This window comes from Acanthopagrus latus, chromosome 5, assembly GCF_904848185.1.
Source record: "Acanthopagrus latus isolate v.2019 chromosome 5, fAcaLat1.1, whole genome shotgun sequence".
In the NCBI taxonomy this organism is placed as follows: Eukaryota; Metazoa; Chordata; class Actinopteri; order Spariformes; family Sparidae; genus Acanthopagrus; species Acanthopagrus latus.
In genome coordinates, this window is record NC_051043.1 from 17,577,919 (window position 1) to 17,594,159 (window position 16,241).

General features: G+C 41.1%; 1 protein-coding gene across 1 annotated transcript; it reads left to right on the forward strand.

Annotated features, from left to right (window-relative positions):
* Positions 1-4,606: 4,606 nt before the first annotated feature.
* LOC119019626 (coiled-coil domain-containing protein 42 homolog) lies at positions 4,607-9,217 on the forward strand. Its single transcript, XM_037098402.1, has 7 exons — positions 4,607-4,739; positions 4,833-4,968; positions 5,680-5,772; positions 5,865-6,056; positions 6,771-6,992; positions 7,089-7,247; positions 7,330-9,217. The coding sequence occupies exons 1-7, from the start codon at positions 4,702-4,704 to the stop codon at positions 7,462-7,464; spliced, it is 975 nt and encodes a 324-aa protein (XP_036954297.1). The 5' UTR covers positions 4,607-4,701; the 3' UTR covers positions 7,465-9,217.
* Positions 9,218-16,241: the final 7,024 nt, after the last annotated feature.

A 16,241-nucleotide genomic window follows, 5' to 3' on the forward strand; every position in this document is an offset into this window, starting at 1 on the left:
TTCAGTGAATTATCAGTAAATTCCAAGCATCCGACCCCACTTAAAACCCCTGAATTACATTTTAAACTGTATGTTATGTAACAGTGGCTCTAACATTGTGCTCAGACCAAATCAAAACAAAGGATGTTTTGAGTGATTTTTTTGGTTGATTGATTTCCTCTTTTATTTTATAGTGATATCCTCCTGTGTCTTGTCACTTTCCTCCTCACCTCGTTGCGTTTTCCCCCCACATCTGTCTCACATCAGCCTCGCTAGCACTGCCCTGTTCTCGGTGTTGTTCTCCACCTGCACCTCATCGCTTTGTTAGTTTAGTTTGTATTTAAGCCTGTGTGTTCCCTCGCCCGTTGTTGGTTCGTCTGTTTTCATCCACGGGTCTCCAGTGCCTGTTCACCGGTCTCTCTTTTTTCCCTGTGTTCCTTGTGGTTTTCTGGTTTGTCCACAGTTTTTGTTATACTTTTGTATTTTCCTCTGCCTTCCTTTTTGTTGGCAGTTTTTTGTTGCCTGCCATTTTATTGTTTGCACTTTTGGATTTTGGAATTTTGGCTTACAATATCTCTCTGTTTCAGTCACCTGAAACACAGCTGTAGATGTCCTGAGGCCTTCTGGTTTCATGGCGAGCAAACAGAGCTAGAACATTCCCCGGGTTGTCCTGAAAACCATTCAGGGATTGCTCTTGAGAATGCTTTCTGTTTATTTCCTGTTTACATTGGAGAAGGAGTGGGAAGTTGGCAAACCAGCTAGATAATGTTAATGTTTTTGAAATATTAATAATAGCAATAATAGCAGTAATTGCTTGACAATGAAGACAGAACTCCCATGACACCATGCTACTTCGCAAAGTCTATCTTGTTATTGTTTTGACTGAGAGACCCCCAACTGACAGAACTTACACACTGTGTATTTAACTGACTAGATCAGATGAGAGAGGGAGTCTGCATAATTTTTTGTGGATGGCAAAATCCTTCTGTGTCCTGCCTCTGCATTGTAAAACAGCTGAGAAGAGGCTGCGCAGTGTGTTTCCGGAGGCCGGGATTGAAGAGATGCAGTGCAGCGCAAGCAGTATGCCACGGGATAAATGATGAGCCCTGCTGATCCCAGTAAGTGATCAGAGGCTTCAGGTCAGTGTCAGCCTGCTGCATGAGCAAATCAATGATCCTTTCAGAGGGCAGCTCGAGTAATGAAGCTTCAGGTGGACACCTCACTGAGTAAATCCTGTCCAAAATCCTCTGCAAGCCAGTCTGTGTTATAATTGACAGCATCAAAAGCAGCATTAAACCTCAGTGAGCTGAAATTGTCATTGTCTCAGCTGTATCTCATCATGCCATGCCATTTGGTGTAACCTCACAGTAAGCCTAATAAACATGTTGCATGCATTTCGGAAGTCATAAAGTACTCTTTATTCAATTAATTGGAACCTGCGTTGTTTGAACTGGAGGAAGAGGCTGTCGTCTTCTTCTCCCCCTCTTATGTTGGCACTCATCTCATGATGTGATATACTACTGCCACCAACAGCTTGAACGTGGAATTGTGTGAAACCGAGTCGGATCTCATTCTACCTCTGCTTTTTTTTCTGTTTTATTTGCATTTAATTGTCGCTCGCTTCCATTTGCATTAGTTGGCTGTGGAGTCAGCAAAATGTACCATGTCCCCCCCATGGAGCGCATGTTTGTATCTTTGTGCACGTGCTGGTGGAATATAAATTCCTCATTATCCCCACTGGTCAATCAAGCCACACGTTGCCTGTTAATGATATGTTTCAGTGGCTGGAATTGAAACAGCAAGATATAAATTAGAAGAATTATGGTTCAGCAAAAACATTTATAAAACTCGCTGCACTGTTGAGGATGAAACCAGTGATTTCCAACCATTTTGGTGAGCTACTCCTCACAGAACAGTGGCGTCTTGTTGGATCCTCTTGCTAAGGATGTCTGCGAGTTGTTATGATAGACTCTTTGTCCATAAAACTTCTCAGATTTAAATAATTTACATAACTTTTAAAAGACCTAAATGAGCTCAAATTAATCACTGGAGATGTGTTCATTAAAGTCCAAAGAATGAATAAACATTTGTCTAACTTAAGCTGTAATTATTCGACACTCACACGGGTAATTAAATTGCAACATGAATGCTTCTGATGCACAGGGCAGTACTTGTGCTGATAATGGTGGTGTACTTTTACTTAAAGCAACGTTATGTAACTTTTTCACCTTAAAATAACAGCTTGAATATAATTTTGACAGTGCAGTGTCGTGTAATAGGGTGCATGTCGTAACTTGTTTCTGCACTATGTAACTATGAAACCTGGTATTAAAAAGTAGGTTAATTTCATCACTTGCTGATCATGTGAAAACTGTCCCAAGTCCCAGTGGTAGGAGGAGACAATCATCAGCGAGGGGTCAGAGTTGATATAAAACCAGAGCTCTCTGTCCAGAGAATGCCCGTCTCTTCAGTTTCTATCACTCTCCCGACTTCCCTTTTTTTTGCGGTACTGATTTTCTTTGGTACTGATTTGTGCGTTAAATTTGTCGTTCCTTTTCCACTTCAAAAGTCAGGCCTGGTGGTAGGACAAGTAACATAGTGAAAGTGGGGTTAGTATTAATTCAAGCAAAAATAAAGAAAAAAAGTCTATTGCCAGCTTTAGGTATAGGATATGAATATCCCTGTAGGTACATTTTATGAGGGATGGCTCAGTTCCTATTAAGTCTACCATACAGTAAGAACTACATGTGTTAATTAACTCCAAACTCATTATGCATACAAACCATCTGATGGATAACGTGAGGATAATGGTGATCATGGCAGAGGAATTAGCCCAAAGCAGCGGCTGACGATGAAATTATTATGGAGGAACGCATCCGTGGTGTACGGCGGAGCGCTGCATCATCATTACTGCAATATGTTTTGCAGATTTGTATTACAAGCAGGTTCAAATGAATGTGAACTGCGCGTGTGGAAGGATGGTGGAATGAGTCATTGTCAACATATGTTTATTAATAAAGCCGTCTGTTGGATTCATGTATAAAAGTCAAACCTCTTTATGAAATGAATACAACAGATAGGGGAAGCCTTAACCTCTAAATCATTAAATTTAGATCCAAACAAACAGCTTTATCTTCAAGCAACTGCTCCAAAACCTGTGATGGTAGAAAAAAATCAAGACATAAAGAAGAGGTAAATGAAGTGAAGAGAGCCACTGAAGGCAGAAGCCCTTTATGCACACAGATCTTTTTTTTTTTTAAAGAAAAGGAGATGCTGTAGCCATTGATGAGCACCGATTTGCACCTCAAACACGTTTCAAGGCTTTGCAACAACATCTGGTGTTGTGAAGTTGATCTGCTGTTCTGTGGAGGAGCTGGAGGAATGGAAGCAGCCAGGCAAATATGAAAGCAGGGTGAAAACACAAAGCAGAAATGCATCGCACAAGAGTCTGCTGAGAGCAAACCCTTGTCACTGTCCAAGGTGCTGCCATTACTTTAAGAGCCTCAGCTCGGCAACGCAGAAGCTTTCCCTCCGCCTCCTGTCGAAATGAGTGGAGAAAAACACAGCACATCACAAGGCTCTGTTTTCTAAGGCTGGTGAAATGGCCGAGGCCTTTTTGTCAGGGCGGCTCTCTCTACATTTAAACATACTTTTGGAGGTTTTTCTCTCCAAATGTGTTCCTGCACAGATCTTCTGACATCCCAAAAAGGAAGATTAAACTAATCATGTACTCCTAGATCCTCAGCACAGTCTTTTATCGTCAGAGGTGAGGAGTACTAGCTTTGCAATCTTTGGACTACTTTTGCTACATAACAAGGACTATTGGAAGTACTGCCCCACCACCCCACTCCCAGTGCCCCCATCTTTGAAAAAAATAGCAAAAGTGTCCTCTTGGATCGCCCTATGGTAGATAAAACATGATAAAATGCCCTCTCTTCACTCTTTCTCTGCACTGCTACATTTTATTTATTAATTAATTTTTTTGACCCTGCCCTTCAAACATCCTTGGTCTGATACTGGTTGGAACGCATTCGATTACTTTGTTTCATACACTTCAATCAGATTCAGACCGTCGCCATTGCTTACAGGGAGACAAGGGCTGCTTTTAATGTGACTACTCAAATATATATTAGATTTGACTTTAACTTGAGAAAAAAACGCAGGAATTTTGGAATTATTGACAATAGCATTGGAGCTCAAAGCCTCACTGGACTTATTGCATTGATTGCTTTAGAAAAATATCACTGATGAAACTATCTATCTATCTATCTATCTCTCTCTCTCTATATATATATATATATATATATATATATATATATATATATATATATATATATATATATATACATACTTTATGTAGTTTTCAGTTGAGAACATTTCAGGGCCGAACAGCTCTGACTTTTGTCACTCTCACCTTAAAAACAATCATTCATTTTCATTTCTGTCTTCTAGTGATTTTTTATGAAATGATATTAAATACTATATTAAATATGAAATACTTGTTTCTGTGGGAATTGAATGACCAACAGGCACAATGTGGCCTGTCTGCTTTTTACTTCGTTGAATTTCCGGGTTGTGCCTTTAAAAGTCCCTGCTCTGTATTAGATTACCATAGAAACGAGGCCGGGGGGGCGCGAGCACGGACAGAAAGTTTTAAAAGTCAGAGTCTGCAGAAGAGGAAGGTAACAGCTTAGGGACTTTCTGAAAAGACAACATCGCGTCATGAACTGTCTGACCGTCCGTGAGGAGCAGGGGACGACGTGAGTGTGTTGTTGTGTGGAGGAACTTCCAGCGTCAGCCTCAGTAATCTCTGTTACAGTAACTCTCTGCGGTGCTTGTCTGTGCGTGAACAGGAGTTTGCCCGCAGCAGCAGCAGCAGCCGGATGTGCGACCCCGACCCCGCGCGACAGGACGGCGGCCTTCTTCGAGCTGCAGGAGAGACGGCACGAGCTGCTCGAGCTCGACGCGCGGACAGAGGAGCGCAGACAGGTGCGGGATTACTAGTGACGTAAAACAGAACAAATCACTGCATGACGAGGAGCGGATGGAGAGAGGTGTCGGGTCCGTGACTCACTTGCCAATATACTGCTTGTAAAAATGATCATTTCTAACATCGCATATTTCAAATGTGAGACTAAAGCCCTCCCCGTGTTATGTCTCATTGAAGGAATCGTGACACATTTTCGGAGGCTACTCAATTTATCTGTAAAAATCAGTTAAAACATCTCATACCGTGCAATGCTAACATCCTACAGACATGATACAAACTGAATATTGAAGTTTTCCCTGAGATCCCAAAGCAAAATGAATAAATTAGAAATTGAAAATAATATCCATATGTATCCATCCGTAAAATTCCCAGGGCAGTAATTTCAAATTGACATGAATAATTCTGTTGCAATGATAATGAAGGATTGCATGGTCAATAGTGAAGATGGCGTTCTTATTGTAGAAAGACTATTCAAATTTTATTAAGTTTATGCATTAAAAAAATGCAATGGAACTTTTGAGCATATTAGAAGAATGTGATTTACTAAAAATCTTTCATTATTGTTCATACTTTTTTAATTATTATTCTAATGTCTTTTCTGTTGTGATAAATGCACCTGATTCCACTGGTCTAAGATCTTAAAGCCACACATCATAAGTACTCCTGAGTAACTAATCTAAGTTTTGCCTGCTGCATGTCTTTTCATGTAGGTGTTGGAGACTTTGCAACAGCGCAAAGGAGAGCTGGACAAGAAGTATAAGGACATAAAGGAGTTCCACTCAAGTTACGACATGTTTCTCAAGGTACAGATGGAGGCCGTTTCACGCACGACTCCTTTGATTTCACTGGACAGCAACAGCCCATTTAAAACGCCCTCTTATCTCAATCTGCGTAGGATGAAGAAACTGATCGAGTTGTTGAGAGAGCTGAGAGGGAGAGGAAAGAGGGGCTTCAGAAGGAGGTCGAGATTAAGAGGCTGAGGGAGGAGTACGCTGGCCTGACGGAGAGGAAACAGGAGCTGCAGCGTCGGGTGCAGAGCCACAGAGTGTATCAGGACTTCATGCAGCGGGTGGTCAAGATGACTACGGTACTGCCAGGGTTTTTTACATGTGACCACATCTAAATTCTACTGTCGTGAAGTCTGCCTTAACACCATATGCATGCATTTACTAAATCTGTCTGCACAATATTGTCATTATATTTTCCAGCTACGTTTCAACAGTTTTGCCCATGCTGATGTATGTGTGATATTTATTCCCACCTAACGGCAGAGAACATCAAGTAATAGCAGTACTAACAGTCATAATGATGAAGCTGAGACGACAAAAGTTGTGCAGGAAGTGAGTGTGTGGTTGAGCAAGTGAGAGACAGAGAGTGGCTGTGGATACAAGCAAGGCAGAGGAAAGCACTGAAGTCAGTTTAGCAGTAGTCTAAGCTTCCTCTGAGCTCCTAAGAGTTCCTTCCTCTGTCCCTGTCAACGAAGATGAGGTATTTGTCGAAGTATTTGTTACTAAACTAAAAACTAAAAAAAAAAACTCAAAGATTGCATTGAAGGTCCAAAGCTTATTTTGGCCCCTGGAGATTGTCGGTGATAAGCCGTCTTGCCTCTTCCTGGTGTCCCAAACAGCAGACACACTCATTACATTAAATAAAAGACATTGTAATGCGAAACAGCACCTCTGGCTCTTTCTACCCACAGAATAACTCAGGTACATTTTTTTTAAGTTCAGGAAAGTGCAACAATCTGTGTAATGGTCTGTTTTGAGTAGATGATGAGGTTTAATGTGTGTGTGTGTTACAGTTCTCTGATGTGCAGCGACTCGCGGCTCATTTGGAGAGTCTTCTCCACTTTAGACGTAAGCTCCGTCAGAGGGAGAGTGAGGCGCAGGAGCAGGCCGACCGGCAGAGAAGATCACTGCAGACACTGGAGGACCAGCGTCACTTGCTGCAGCTGCACAAGAACAACCAGCTGTCCCAACTCTACAAAAAGATGGAGAAGATGTGCTCTGAAGCTCTAACATGGGTAGGGTCAAAAAATCCAGCCTTAGAGCAACAGATCAAATGTGGCTTAAAGTTTACATCTTCTGTATGAATTTTGTTTGTCCCCGTCCACATGCAGGAAAGAAAGTGGAACCACATTCAGGAAACAGCAGCAATGAAAACACTCCTACTGGGCAAGATTAAGATTGTAACCCTAAACCTCTATGAAATGATAGATGACGAGGTCAAAGGAGAGGAAGGCGTGGATGTGAATGACACAGAGACGCAGCTGGACAAGGTGTGTACCCTGACAGAGCAGACATGGACACAAACAACCAGAGCAACAGAAGACTAACTGTTTCCTACTGTCTCCTTCTTAGGTCAGGATGTTTATCCAGGACAACGAGGACATAGTGAAACAGCGCGGAATTCCCTCACGCGCAAAACTGTCCCTCGCACTTAACGAGCATCAGAAAAGAAAAGAGCAGAGAAGAGACAAGACCAGAAAGCAGTAAAACTGAATGGCGAATTCAAAGTTTGTTCATCAGTTCTGTCAAATCTTGACCCATAAATGAGACCAAATTTCAGTCCAGTCACTGATTGCACTCTCATTTCAGTTTTCAGTTTTGTGATAATCTGCATTCTCTTTACACACTGTTGCGTATAGAGCGCCATTCAAGCTCCGGTAAACTGTATTCAACAGATGTATATATATATATCAAATATTGTGCATGGACTCCTTACCAATCTGTGGAAATGTTAACAATACCCTTTTTACTCACCTCATATCAGAACATCATAAACAATAAAAAAAACAATACAAAACAAAAAGATGCGACAAACATGAGGAGGGGGATAATAATTAGATGTTGTCATCTATTTCTGACAAAAAAAAAAAGACCGCAATTTAGTATACGATTTAAAAGCTGCCCAGTGTACAGTCTATAAATTGCTAAAGCAATCTCAGTTCAATCAGCAACCTAATATGTCATCAGGAAGAAATGCATAACATCTATATCACAACGTGGCACCAGGTTATTTCCTTCTCTCTAATTTGTACCTGGCGGCTGAGGGAAGAGTCTCAGCTTGGTAGCGGTTGTTGGGCAAGATTCACCTCCTGCTGCTCTGACGTTACGATACTTAGTCTGAAGTTTTCTTGCCAGACCTCATCTGACCAGGCCAACCCCACGGCGACCACAAGAGAGTCTCCGTTGTACACCCCTGACATCAGCTGTGCAGTGACGTAAGCATTTTCCGTGACTTTTCTTCCAGCTATGACTGTGTAGAAACCCCGATTGTATCAGTTAAACTCAACATGAATGACTTGAATGTTATGTTATGTGTAATGTTACCCTTGTCACAAATTGCAGCCACAGCCAGCCAATGTACTGCAGAAGACTATCTACTATAGAAGTGGCTCAGCACATCACTCTTGAACAAAGCCAGAAGTAACCCATAGTGGTCTGTAGCTGCCAAAGACAAAGTCACGAAGGCATGGTCAGTCTCGAAGTAGGTTTTCACCCATAGTCATATCCATAGCAGAAATTTCAATTGAACTGGAGAAAAAAGAAAATGAGATGAATTTGTGTTTCCATCCGCCGCTGGTATGCGATTACCAGGAGCTGGTTCACCCAGATAAGAAGTAGGTTGCACCACCATCTCCAGTCAGGTGATATTATTTCAGTGCAGCAGAAGATGGGACAACAACTAGACTCAGTTAAAGGTCCAGTGTGTAGGATGAACACCTCTTGTCTCACCCTCCCTGCATTGGCCACTAAAAGTGTGAAAGGCCCTTTCTAGCATCAGTTTCATTCATCTGTTCTGGGCTGCTGTAGACACTTGAGGGAAGAGGACGTGCTTTCTGTGTAGACATAAAAGACCCGTTCTAATGATATGAAAACACAACGATTCTTAGTTTCAGGCGATTATACACCATCGAAATTTAATCATGATTTTTTATTCCATTTCTACCCCTATATCCTACACATTAGACCTTTTAAAACGATGAGAAGCTGTGTAGAAAACAACAAGAGGACATTTGGCATCTCTGTCATCTTTTCATTGGGAGTTCAAACTTCAGTGAATGTTCACATGCTTCATGTAGGTCATTATTTATTTGCGAAAAAGTCTGACCGACTCCCCAAATTTTTCCACCTCTGCCAAGCTAAAAAACAACTTTCTTGCAATACTTAAAGATGTTCTCAATGCTTCCTCTCAGGTTTATTGTAAAGCGCAAATTGAAATTGCTTATAAAAAAAAATGAGTGAGTCTTCTGTCGGGGTAGCGTGATTTATCCTGACCACGTTCCTCACAAATAGCTCGCGGGGATAATGATCACAGACACTGCTTACTACTGTATTCGAGAATTCAATGAAATATTCCTCGGAATAAAGAACAAGCATTACAGCGCACTCTGTGTGAGAGGCATACACTGGGTCGTATTTCCTCCAGAAAATGTCAAACTGCAGATTGCCACAAAGATCAGTTTCAGCAGTCCTAGACACAAGAAAGGACTAATCTGATTTATCACATAATGTATTCCTCAAGTATTCACTCCCCCTGGGCTGCATGGTAGGTGGGCTCCAGAGTGCTAATTGCCCTTATCAAACATGAAAAGTTATTTGTTCTAATCATGTTATAATGGCATAATATCACTAGAATTACCATATGCAATGAATGTCTTTGATTAATGATTGGCTTGTTGATACCTCTCTCTCTCTCTCGGCATCCCATTAAAGCACTTTTCTAAATGTGGATAATGTATGCAGATATATTTCTGGACATTATTACACTGACAAGCTGCACTTGTAAGTCAGGAGTGCCCAACGTTTTTTTCTCTTATTCAACCCCACGGCCCCATTTACTCTGAACTTTTTTGACTTTATAACTTTTTTAGTACCTGATTTAAACTTTTATTGATTACGTTTAGCTATATGTATCAGTTTATAACCGGTTACACTGCTATCCCTAAGTTTATCCTCATTTAAACCATTTTGCTTATGTTTCAACCACCATCTATTTTTACAGTTTACCTGTTATAGTTAACTTTTTTAACTGTTCATCAAGCTTTATTCTACATAAACCATTTTAGCTGTAGTTTACTGTCTACCCCTTCATCTAACTTTTTATTCAATGTGTATTGTGTAAGAATTTTAGTTGAAAGCCGTCCAGATTTAACTAAATTTATCTACAGAATGTAAATAAACAGTTTTGACCTTACAGCGTCTATCAATTGTGTTGCAAAGATATACACTGAAGCTAACATGCTAGCCAGCTTGACCCAACCCCGTCCATCTTAAGCTCCCTGCTAGTGGAACTCCCGATCCAATCTGCAAGCTGCATGGCTAACTGAGCTAATTACCCATGACAGCTATAATTAGCAGAAGTTAGTGGTAACTTCAGCGAGGTGGTCAGTTCTTACATGTTGCACCTTTAAACCATTTAGCTCCTAATTTTACTTATTTGTTTCAACTGTTTATTCATACGTTATTCATACCTACTTCTCTGCTCACTTGTTAGTTTTTGTATTTTTTCACTGTTGGTACAGCTGACTTGAAATGTTGACAGTTTCTTCTGTCATGAGCTCAAACCTACAAGGTCTGGAAAAACTGCACATGAGGATTGTTGATTTGATGTTCTAGTATTTGAAAGTCAGGAAGGAGCATGAAACTTTAAACTAATACCCCTAAAGTGGTGTATTTACCAAGGTCTTTGGATAAATATCAACCGCGTTGTGTTAAAAATATCATGATGAGAAGGATGGGCAGCGACTCAATATGTTGACCTTAGGTTAGCATTCAGTCATGACATCCAAATAATGTAAATTATAAGCTTAACTGTGTGTAACATCTTCAAGCATGAAACACCAGAGGTAAAGCTGGGTTTAGTTGAAATATCTGGATTCGGGACACAACTTTTTCTCCCCCATCAGCAGTACAGCTCGGTTATTCTTCTTCACAGCAAAACGGAACCCATTTGACGCAGAAAACATCTTCAGTCTTTGAGCCACGTTAATCTGTAAGGCTGAGAAAAAAAGAACTAAGAGGTGCTGACGAAGGATATTCTTTTCACAGGTGAGAAATGTTCCAATAATGCAGCAGCTGTGATTATTGAGACCTTTGTTCAGCCTCTGCGATGCCATCAGTCTTGCTAAAATCGAGACAAAGATCCGATATTGGTAGCACATGGGACTTCTGGTTGAGAGGAAAACACAACGAATGCTGAAAGGTTTTACGAGGCAGGACAGGTGCGTGCACTCCAGGACACAGAGTTATGCCTCGCTGTCCAATAAGACACAACCCTCTGTTCATTCATTGAATCCAATGGCTGCTCACAATGACTTCCCTGGGGCTTGTGGTTCTTTTTCCACATTTTTTATTTTTATTATTATTATTATCATTATTTGCTTTTTAAAAGGTATCTGAGGCTGTGTGACATTCAGCATATAAAAATAGCCATGGCATTCAAACTCTTCCTTTCAATGAGGAAACGTGGGTAAAAAAGTGTGTGTTTGAACTGAACACTGACTATCTGAAACCTCTACGGGCCTTCACTGATGCGCCATTTGTCCATTTTGAGTGTTGAGGTTTGTTCATTAACTGGCCTCAACACCTGCTTGTATCATTCATAGGGGGAATGGCATCTTTATTGTCGTGTTGTTTTTATTTTAACTGCCTGAGATGACTTCATAGTTCAATCTATGAATCTAATAATGAGACGGAACTCCTGTACCTTGTGCTGAAAGGGGCTCTCTTCTGACAATCGTCACATATCTTTACATTTTACCAGTCTTTCATTAACTCAGTAACCCTGATGCTGGTCTTAGTTTGCATCCTCTCTTCCATTACTAATGAAATCCATCCTGTCGGGCAGCTTTTCCACCTTTGAATCAATACATGCTCTGTTGTGCCTCCTCTCAGCTGTTCCATATCATCTGACTCAGGGGTAGTGGTGGCGCAGTCTGCCAGCCAAAATATAAATATACCAAATATATAAATGTAAAAAAAAAAAAAATTCATAGCAAGGGTTCACGATATTTACTGAAAGGCTTGCCAACAAACACACTGACATCATTGCAAGGAACCACGTTGCTGACTGGAATCCAACAGATGCACTATGTTGGCACACTCTGTCACCTTTTCATTGGACATCTGGAGTCAAGAGTCCAAGAACATATACATCACTCCATCAGGTGCGGGTGCCAGCTGTCTTAACGCCATTGTGCTCTTTAAAGAAAAGCAGGCCTTGATCCCCTCCCTTCCCAGACACACACATAGTTAACCCTGATTCATTGTAACCTTTTTACTTCTACAATTTTTGCAAAAAGAAAAATAATTCAAAGCAGACACTTCCTTTGAAGCATGAGAGGTTTTACTGGTGGGAGCGTGCCTCACAGCCCTATGTTCCCTCATTTCTAAGAATTTTTTCAAAATTAGGTCCTACGTTCCCCTCAGTTCCCATATTTCTAAGATTATGTTTTCCCCAAATTGGGCCCTCTGTTCCCACATTTCCTTTTTCATAAATAAATAAAATCAATTGTTGCTTGATGAAACTGTTTGTGATTGTGTGTTCAAGAATTAGCTTTCCTCTTACCTGCTAATTAAGTTCTTGTTATTCATAATGACAATCATGTCAAAGTTTTATGTGCTCAATAAACATCCCCTGATTTGGGCATTCATAGCTTCACATGCACTGTTACACACATTGTTGTCTCCTTCGATTTCTAGAACATCATGTAGAAATTGGCATTTTGATGATTTGGCAACCCCCACAGTATCTGAGTAGAACACTACTGTTGTAAATACAAATCTCAGGTCAGTAACATTGATGTCATGTTATGTGTTGAAAACATGTTTCTTAATGTAGACATGTTTAACGCTGTTATCCCACCCTCTCACTGAAGTTACATAGTGCAGAAGTGGTCATCAGACAGAGGTGTTTCGTCCGAGTCAAGTATTATTTCTCTGACCTTGCTGGCGAAATCTCTGCTCTCGACTTAAATCTGAAAGGCAAAAATCCATCAACATCAAACTGGAACGTCAGTCTTTGAACAGAGCAGGTGGCCAACATTATTTATCACCCACCTACAGTGCAGTACTGAGTTCCCTTCCCAGATAGCTTAACAATCATTCACACCTGGGCTCACCTAGCCCTAGCAGCCCACAGGAAGGCTGGTGGAGTCAGCGACCCACAAGTGGCCCTAACGACTCTGAAACTCAGAGCTCACACATGTCCTTAACGACTCTGTGAGGACACTCCCACACAGGGTTTAAAAGCCTGCAACTCTGCTCCAGTTAGTTAGAACTGAAGAAGCCTTTTGGATGAGAGGTGAAACATCTTTGAGAAATTGGTCCAGTTGCCTATGATATAACACTTTTCACATAGAACATGTGTATGTGTAGAAGAATTTGCTAGCAAATGTTGTTTGAATAACTTTACTGTAAATCGGGTTGGCTAACTAACAGCCTTATCTGACAACATACATGAAATCATTTAACAGAAGTTGCAGTTGGACCTTGTGCCAGTTAATCTAAGAAGGAAAAGTAAATTGCTAATGCTGGGCAGTCAACTAAATAGCTCTTTACAGACAGCAAAGGTGTAAGATGATCATGATGTGAACCTAAACTTACAGATTTCAGCTTTAACTGTTGGCATTTTACATGTCAATACACTGTAGTCATGCGGGATATATCTAAATGTTATGCGTGCCATTAACTTGCCATCATTTCACACAACAGCATGTGAAATTCAGTCAATTTCCAGTGGTGGTTTGTAATCGCATCACCATATTTCAGATTGGATTGTGACTTTGAACAACGTCTACAAATGCGTCTTTGCTCTGCCCCTCTGTGTTGCAGCAGACGAATTGTTGAGGAGAGAAAAATCCCTGACACTTTATGCCATAACACAAGGTAAGTGCTCCCGCTGCATATAAATAGCATCATTTCATGCCAACCATCATTACACAGCAGCATCATTAAACACTGCCTCAGTCAATCAGACCTCTGCAGAGACTTTCTGGCCAGGGCTCATAATGCCGGTTATACTCTCAAGCCTGCAGCTGTCTGGGGGTCTGGTGGTGGATATTTTTGTCCTTGCATGGCCATAATGTTTTATAGATATTAGAAAGGCAACTGGACAATGTTTATTTTGTCCTACAAACGAACATTATCATGTTCGGAGGTTATAGCTACAGTTTATCAGCATGGTAGAAAGGATCCAGCTTATAAAATGATGCTTTCTCAAATGATCAACCACCTTTGCAAAACTGATGTCTCTCAACAGAATAACTGCTGTTAAAGAAAAGTGAGTCAACTATGTATGACTTGTAAGAACAGAAGCATTATTTTGGAATTGAGGGCCAAGTAAATTAGGAGGCAATTTTTCCCTTTTAGGATAAAATTTTCCAACACAGGTTACAAAACATTAAATGAGTTAACACGTAGACCACTTAGGCTAGTTTTGCTGTTATGGTCCAGCCTTACATTCTTGCTCAGCACAATTTATAAATACGGCAAGTCCTAATACAACTACAACAGTCTGGTGAATTCAGAAAACCACATTACTGTAATACTGCATTTAAATCCAGGGAGGAGAAAAAAAAAACAATTGTTTCACATCAGGATGTAATGATATCCAAAATCTAGAACCATATATACTCCCATATCATGAAAACAATATAATATTGATATATTGCTTAGATGTTACAATCCGGTGCTCACCTCTTGTGGAGAAAACCAAAGCTTATACCTTACAGTTGCTATGCTCTGACTCAAGAATTGCATGTATTACAGGAAGGATTTAGTTGATTGTCCACTGAATTTATATAAGTAAATGCTTTTTCAAATTAGCTCTTTTCATAACACATAATATTGTTGATTCCAGTGTAAATTTTTAGTGCAGCTCTCAGCCCTGAGGCCCTAAACACCCAGTGATATGTTGAGTAAAGCTTCTCTAGACAACTGTAGACTCCTCAAACAGAGAAGGCTGTTCGAGTCCACATATCGCAATCCTCAGACACATCTTAGATTAAGCCCTGTAACTTGATGTGCTTCCACTGTGAGCGGGTGTGTGATTGCATTTCACTCTCCAATGAATTGGACATTTACTTCTGCCATTACTCAAACCGTGGCAGATGGGAAGTGAAGTCATCAGCATGCGACGCCTCGAATGCCTGAACTCAGTTGATGTATTCTGAGACGGGATGTTGCTATAATCGAAGCTAATGGAAACAGATGTTATGTTCCATGGGACATGGCATCTCTTGCACAGCATGTTGGCTGTCAGGCAGCTGCTTCATGGGGGACATCTTGCTGCTTTTCATCTCCACACTCACTTCGAATCAGAAATAATCTTCCGAGGAACAATGTCGGAAATAACATCCCGAGAAGAAAACAAGAAAGGATGCTCGGAAAAGACTGCACGTACTAATCCGTGCAGAGATTCCATCGTTTTTCTGCATCCCTGCTCTGCACATGCAAGAATACACAAAGAGAGAATCAAATTGCCTCTCTCAATAGCCCGGACATAGCTGCACACAAAATTACCTCTGAAAGGCCAGGGGAGAGGCAAAACAATTTCCTCACAAGTGCAAAAACAGCGGGTGTGAAAGCAGGGGTTGAGAGACAAAGAATATTATTATGCATAGCCAGTGTGTTGTCTAGGAAACTCTAATTGGAAGTAATTTTGCACTCAGTTCTAATAAAGCTAATGGAAGCAGAGGTATCATATCATGGTCTAGCACATTTCTCCCTTCATTAGCTTGACTCTCTGAAAGTAGGGTGTGTCTTTCGTCACATATTCACCCGCCGTGCTGTCAGCGAACGTGCAACCCTGAAAAGCCGCCAGGACAGAGGAGACACAACTGACCGACAACGGTGCCATCAAACCGATGACATCCCCCGCTCTGTCACGCATCATAAAGAAGGCAGGAATGGCAAGTTGGAATCCATTATCCCCTCCTCCCCACTCCAAGCGAGGCATTGGCAAGCACTCAGAGTTCCCCTCAATGCCTCGTGAAGACATCTCACAATCAATGTGCTTTAATCACATCCACCCCCCACCCCCCACAATAAAGAGGAGGAAATGCTCTCAAGCTCAGTTGAGGCTGGTAACGCTGAAAAGGAGCAAGAAGCTGATGTGGGTGGGCAGGCAGCATTTAGGGAACAGTGAGATAAGTAAAGGGTCATAAGTTCATCTTACAGCAGTTATCCACAATGCTGTCATTGGAGCTGTGTCTGAGCCCTTCATATACTGAAAGTGAACTGATTCTTATGGCAACATTACGACAGGA

Excerpts from the sequence above, each read along its gene's own strand:
- LOC119019626 (XM_037098402.1), top strand. The coding sequence starts at position 4,702 with ATGAACTGTCTGACCGTCCGTGAGGAGCAGGGGACGAC. Across the intron at positions 4,969-5,679 it reads GGACAGAGGAGCGCAGACAG|GTGTTGGAGACTTTGCAACA; the intron begins GTGCGGGATTAC and ends CTTTTCATGTAG. Across the intron at positions 7,248-7,329 it reads CAGAGACGCAGCTGGACAAG|GTCAGGATGTTTATCCAGGA; the intron begins GTGTGTACCCTG and ends TCTCCTTCTTAG.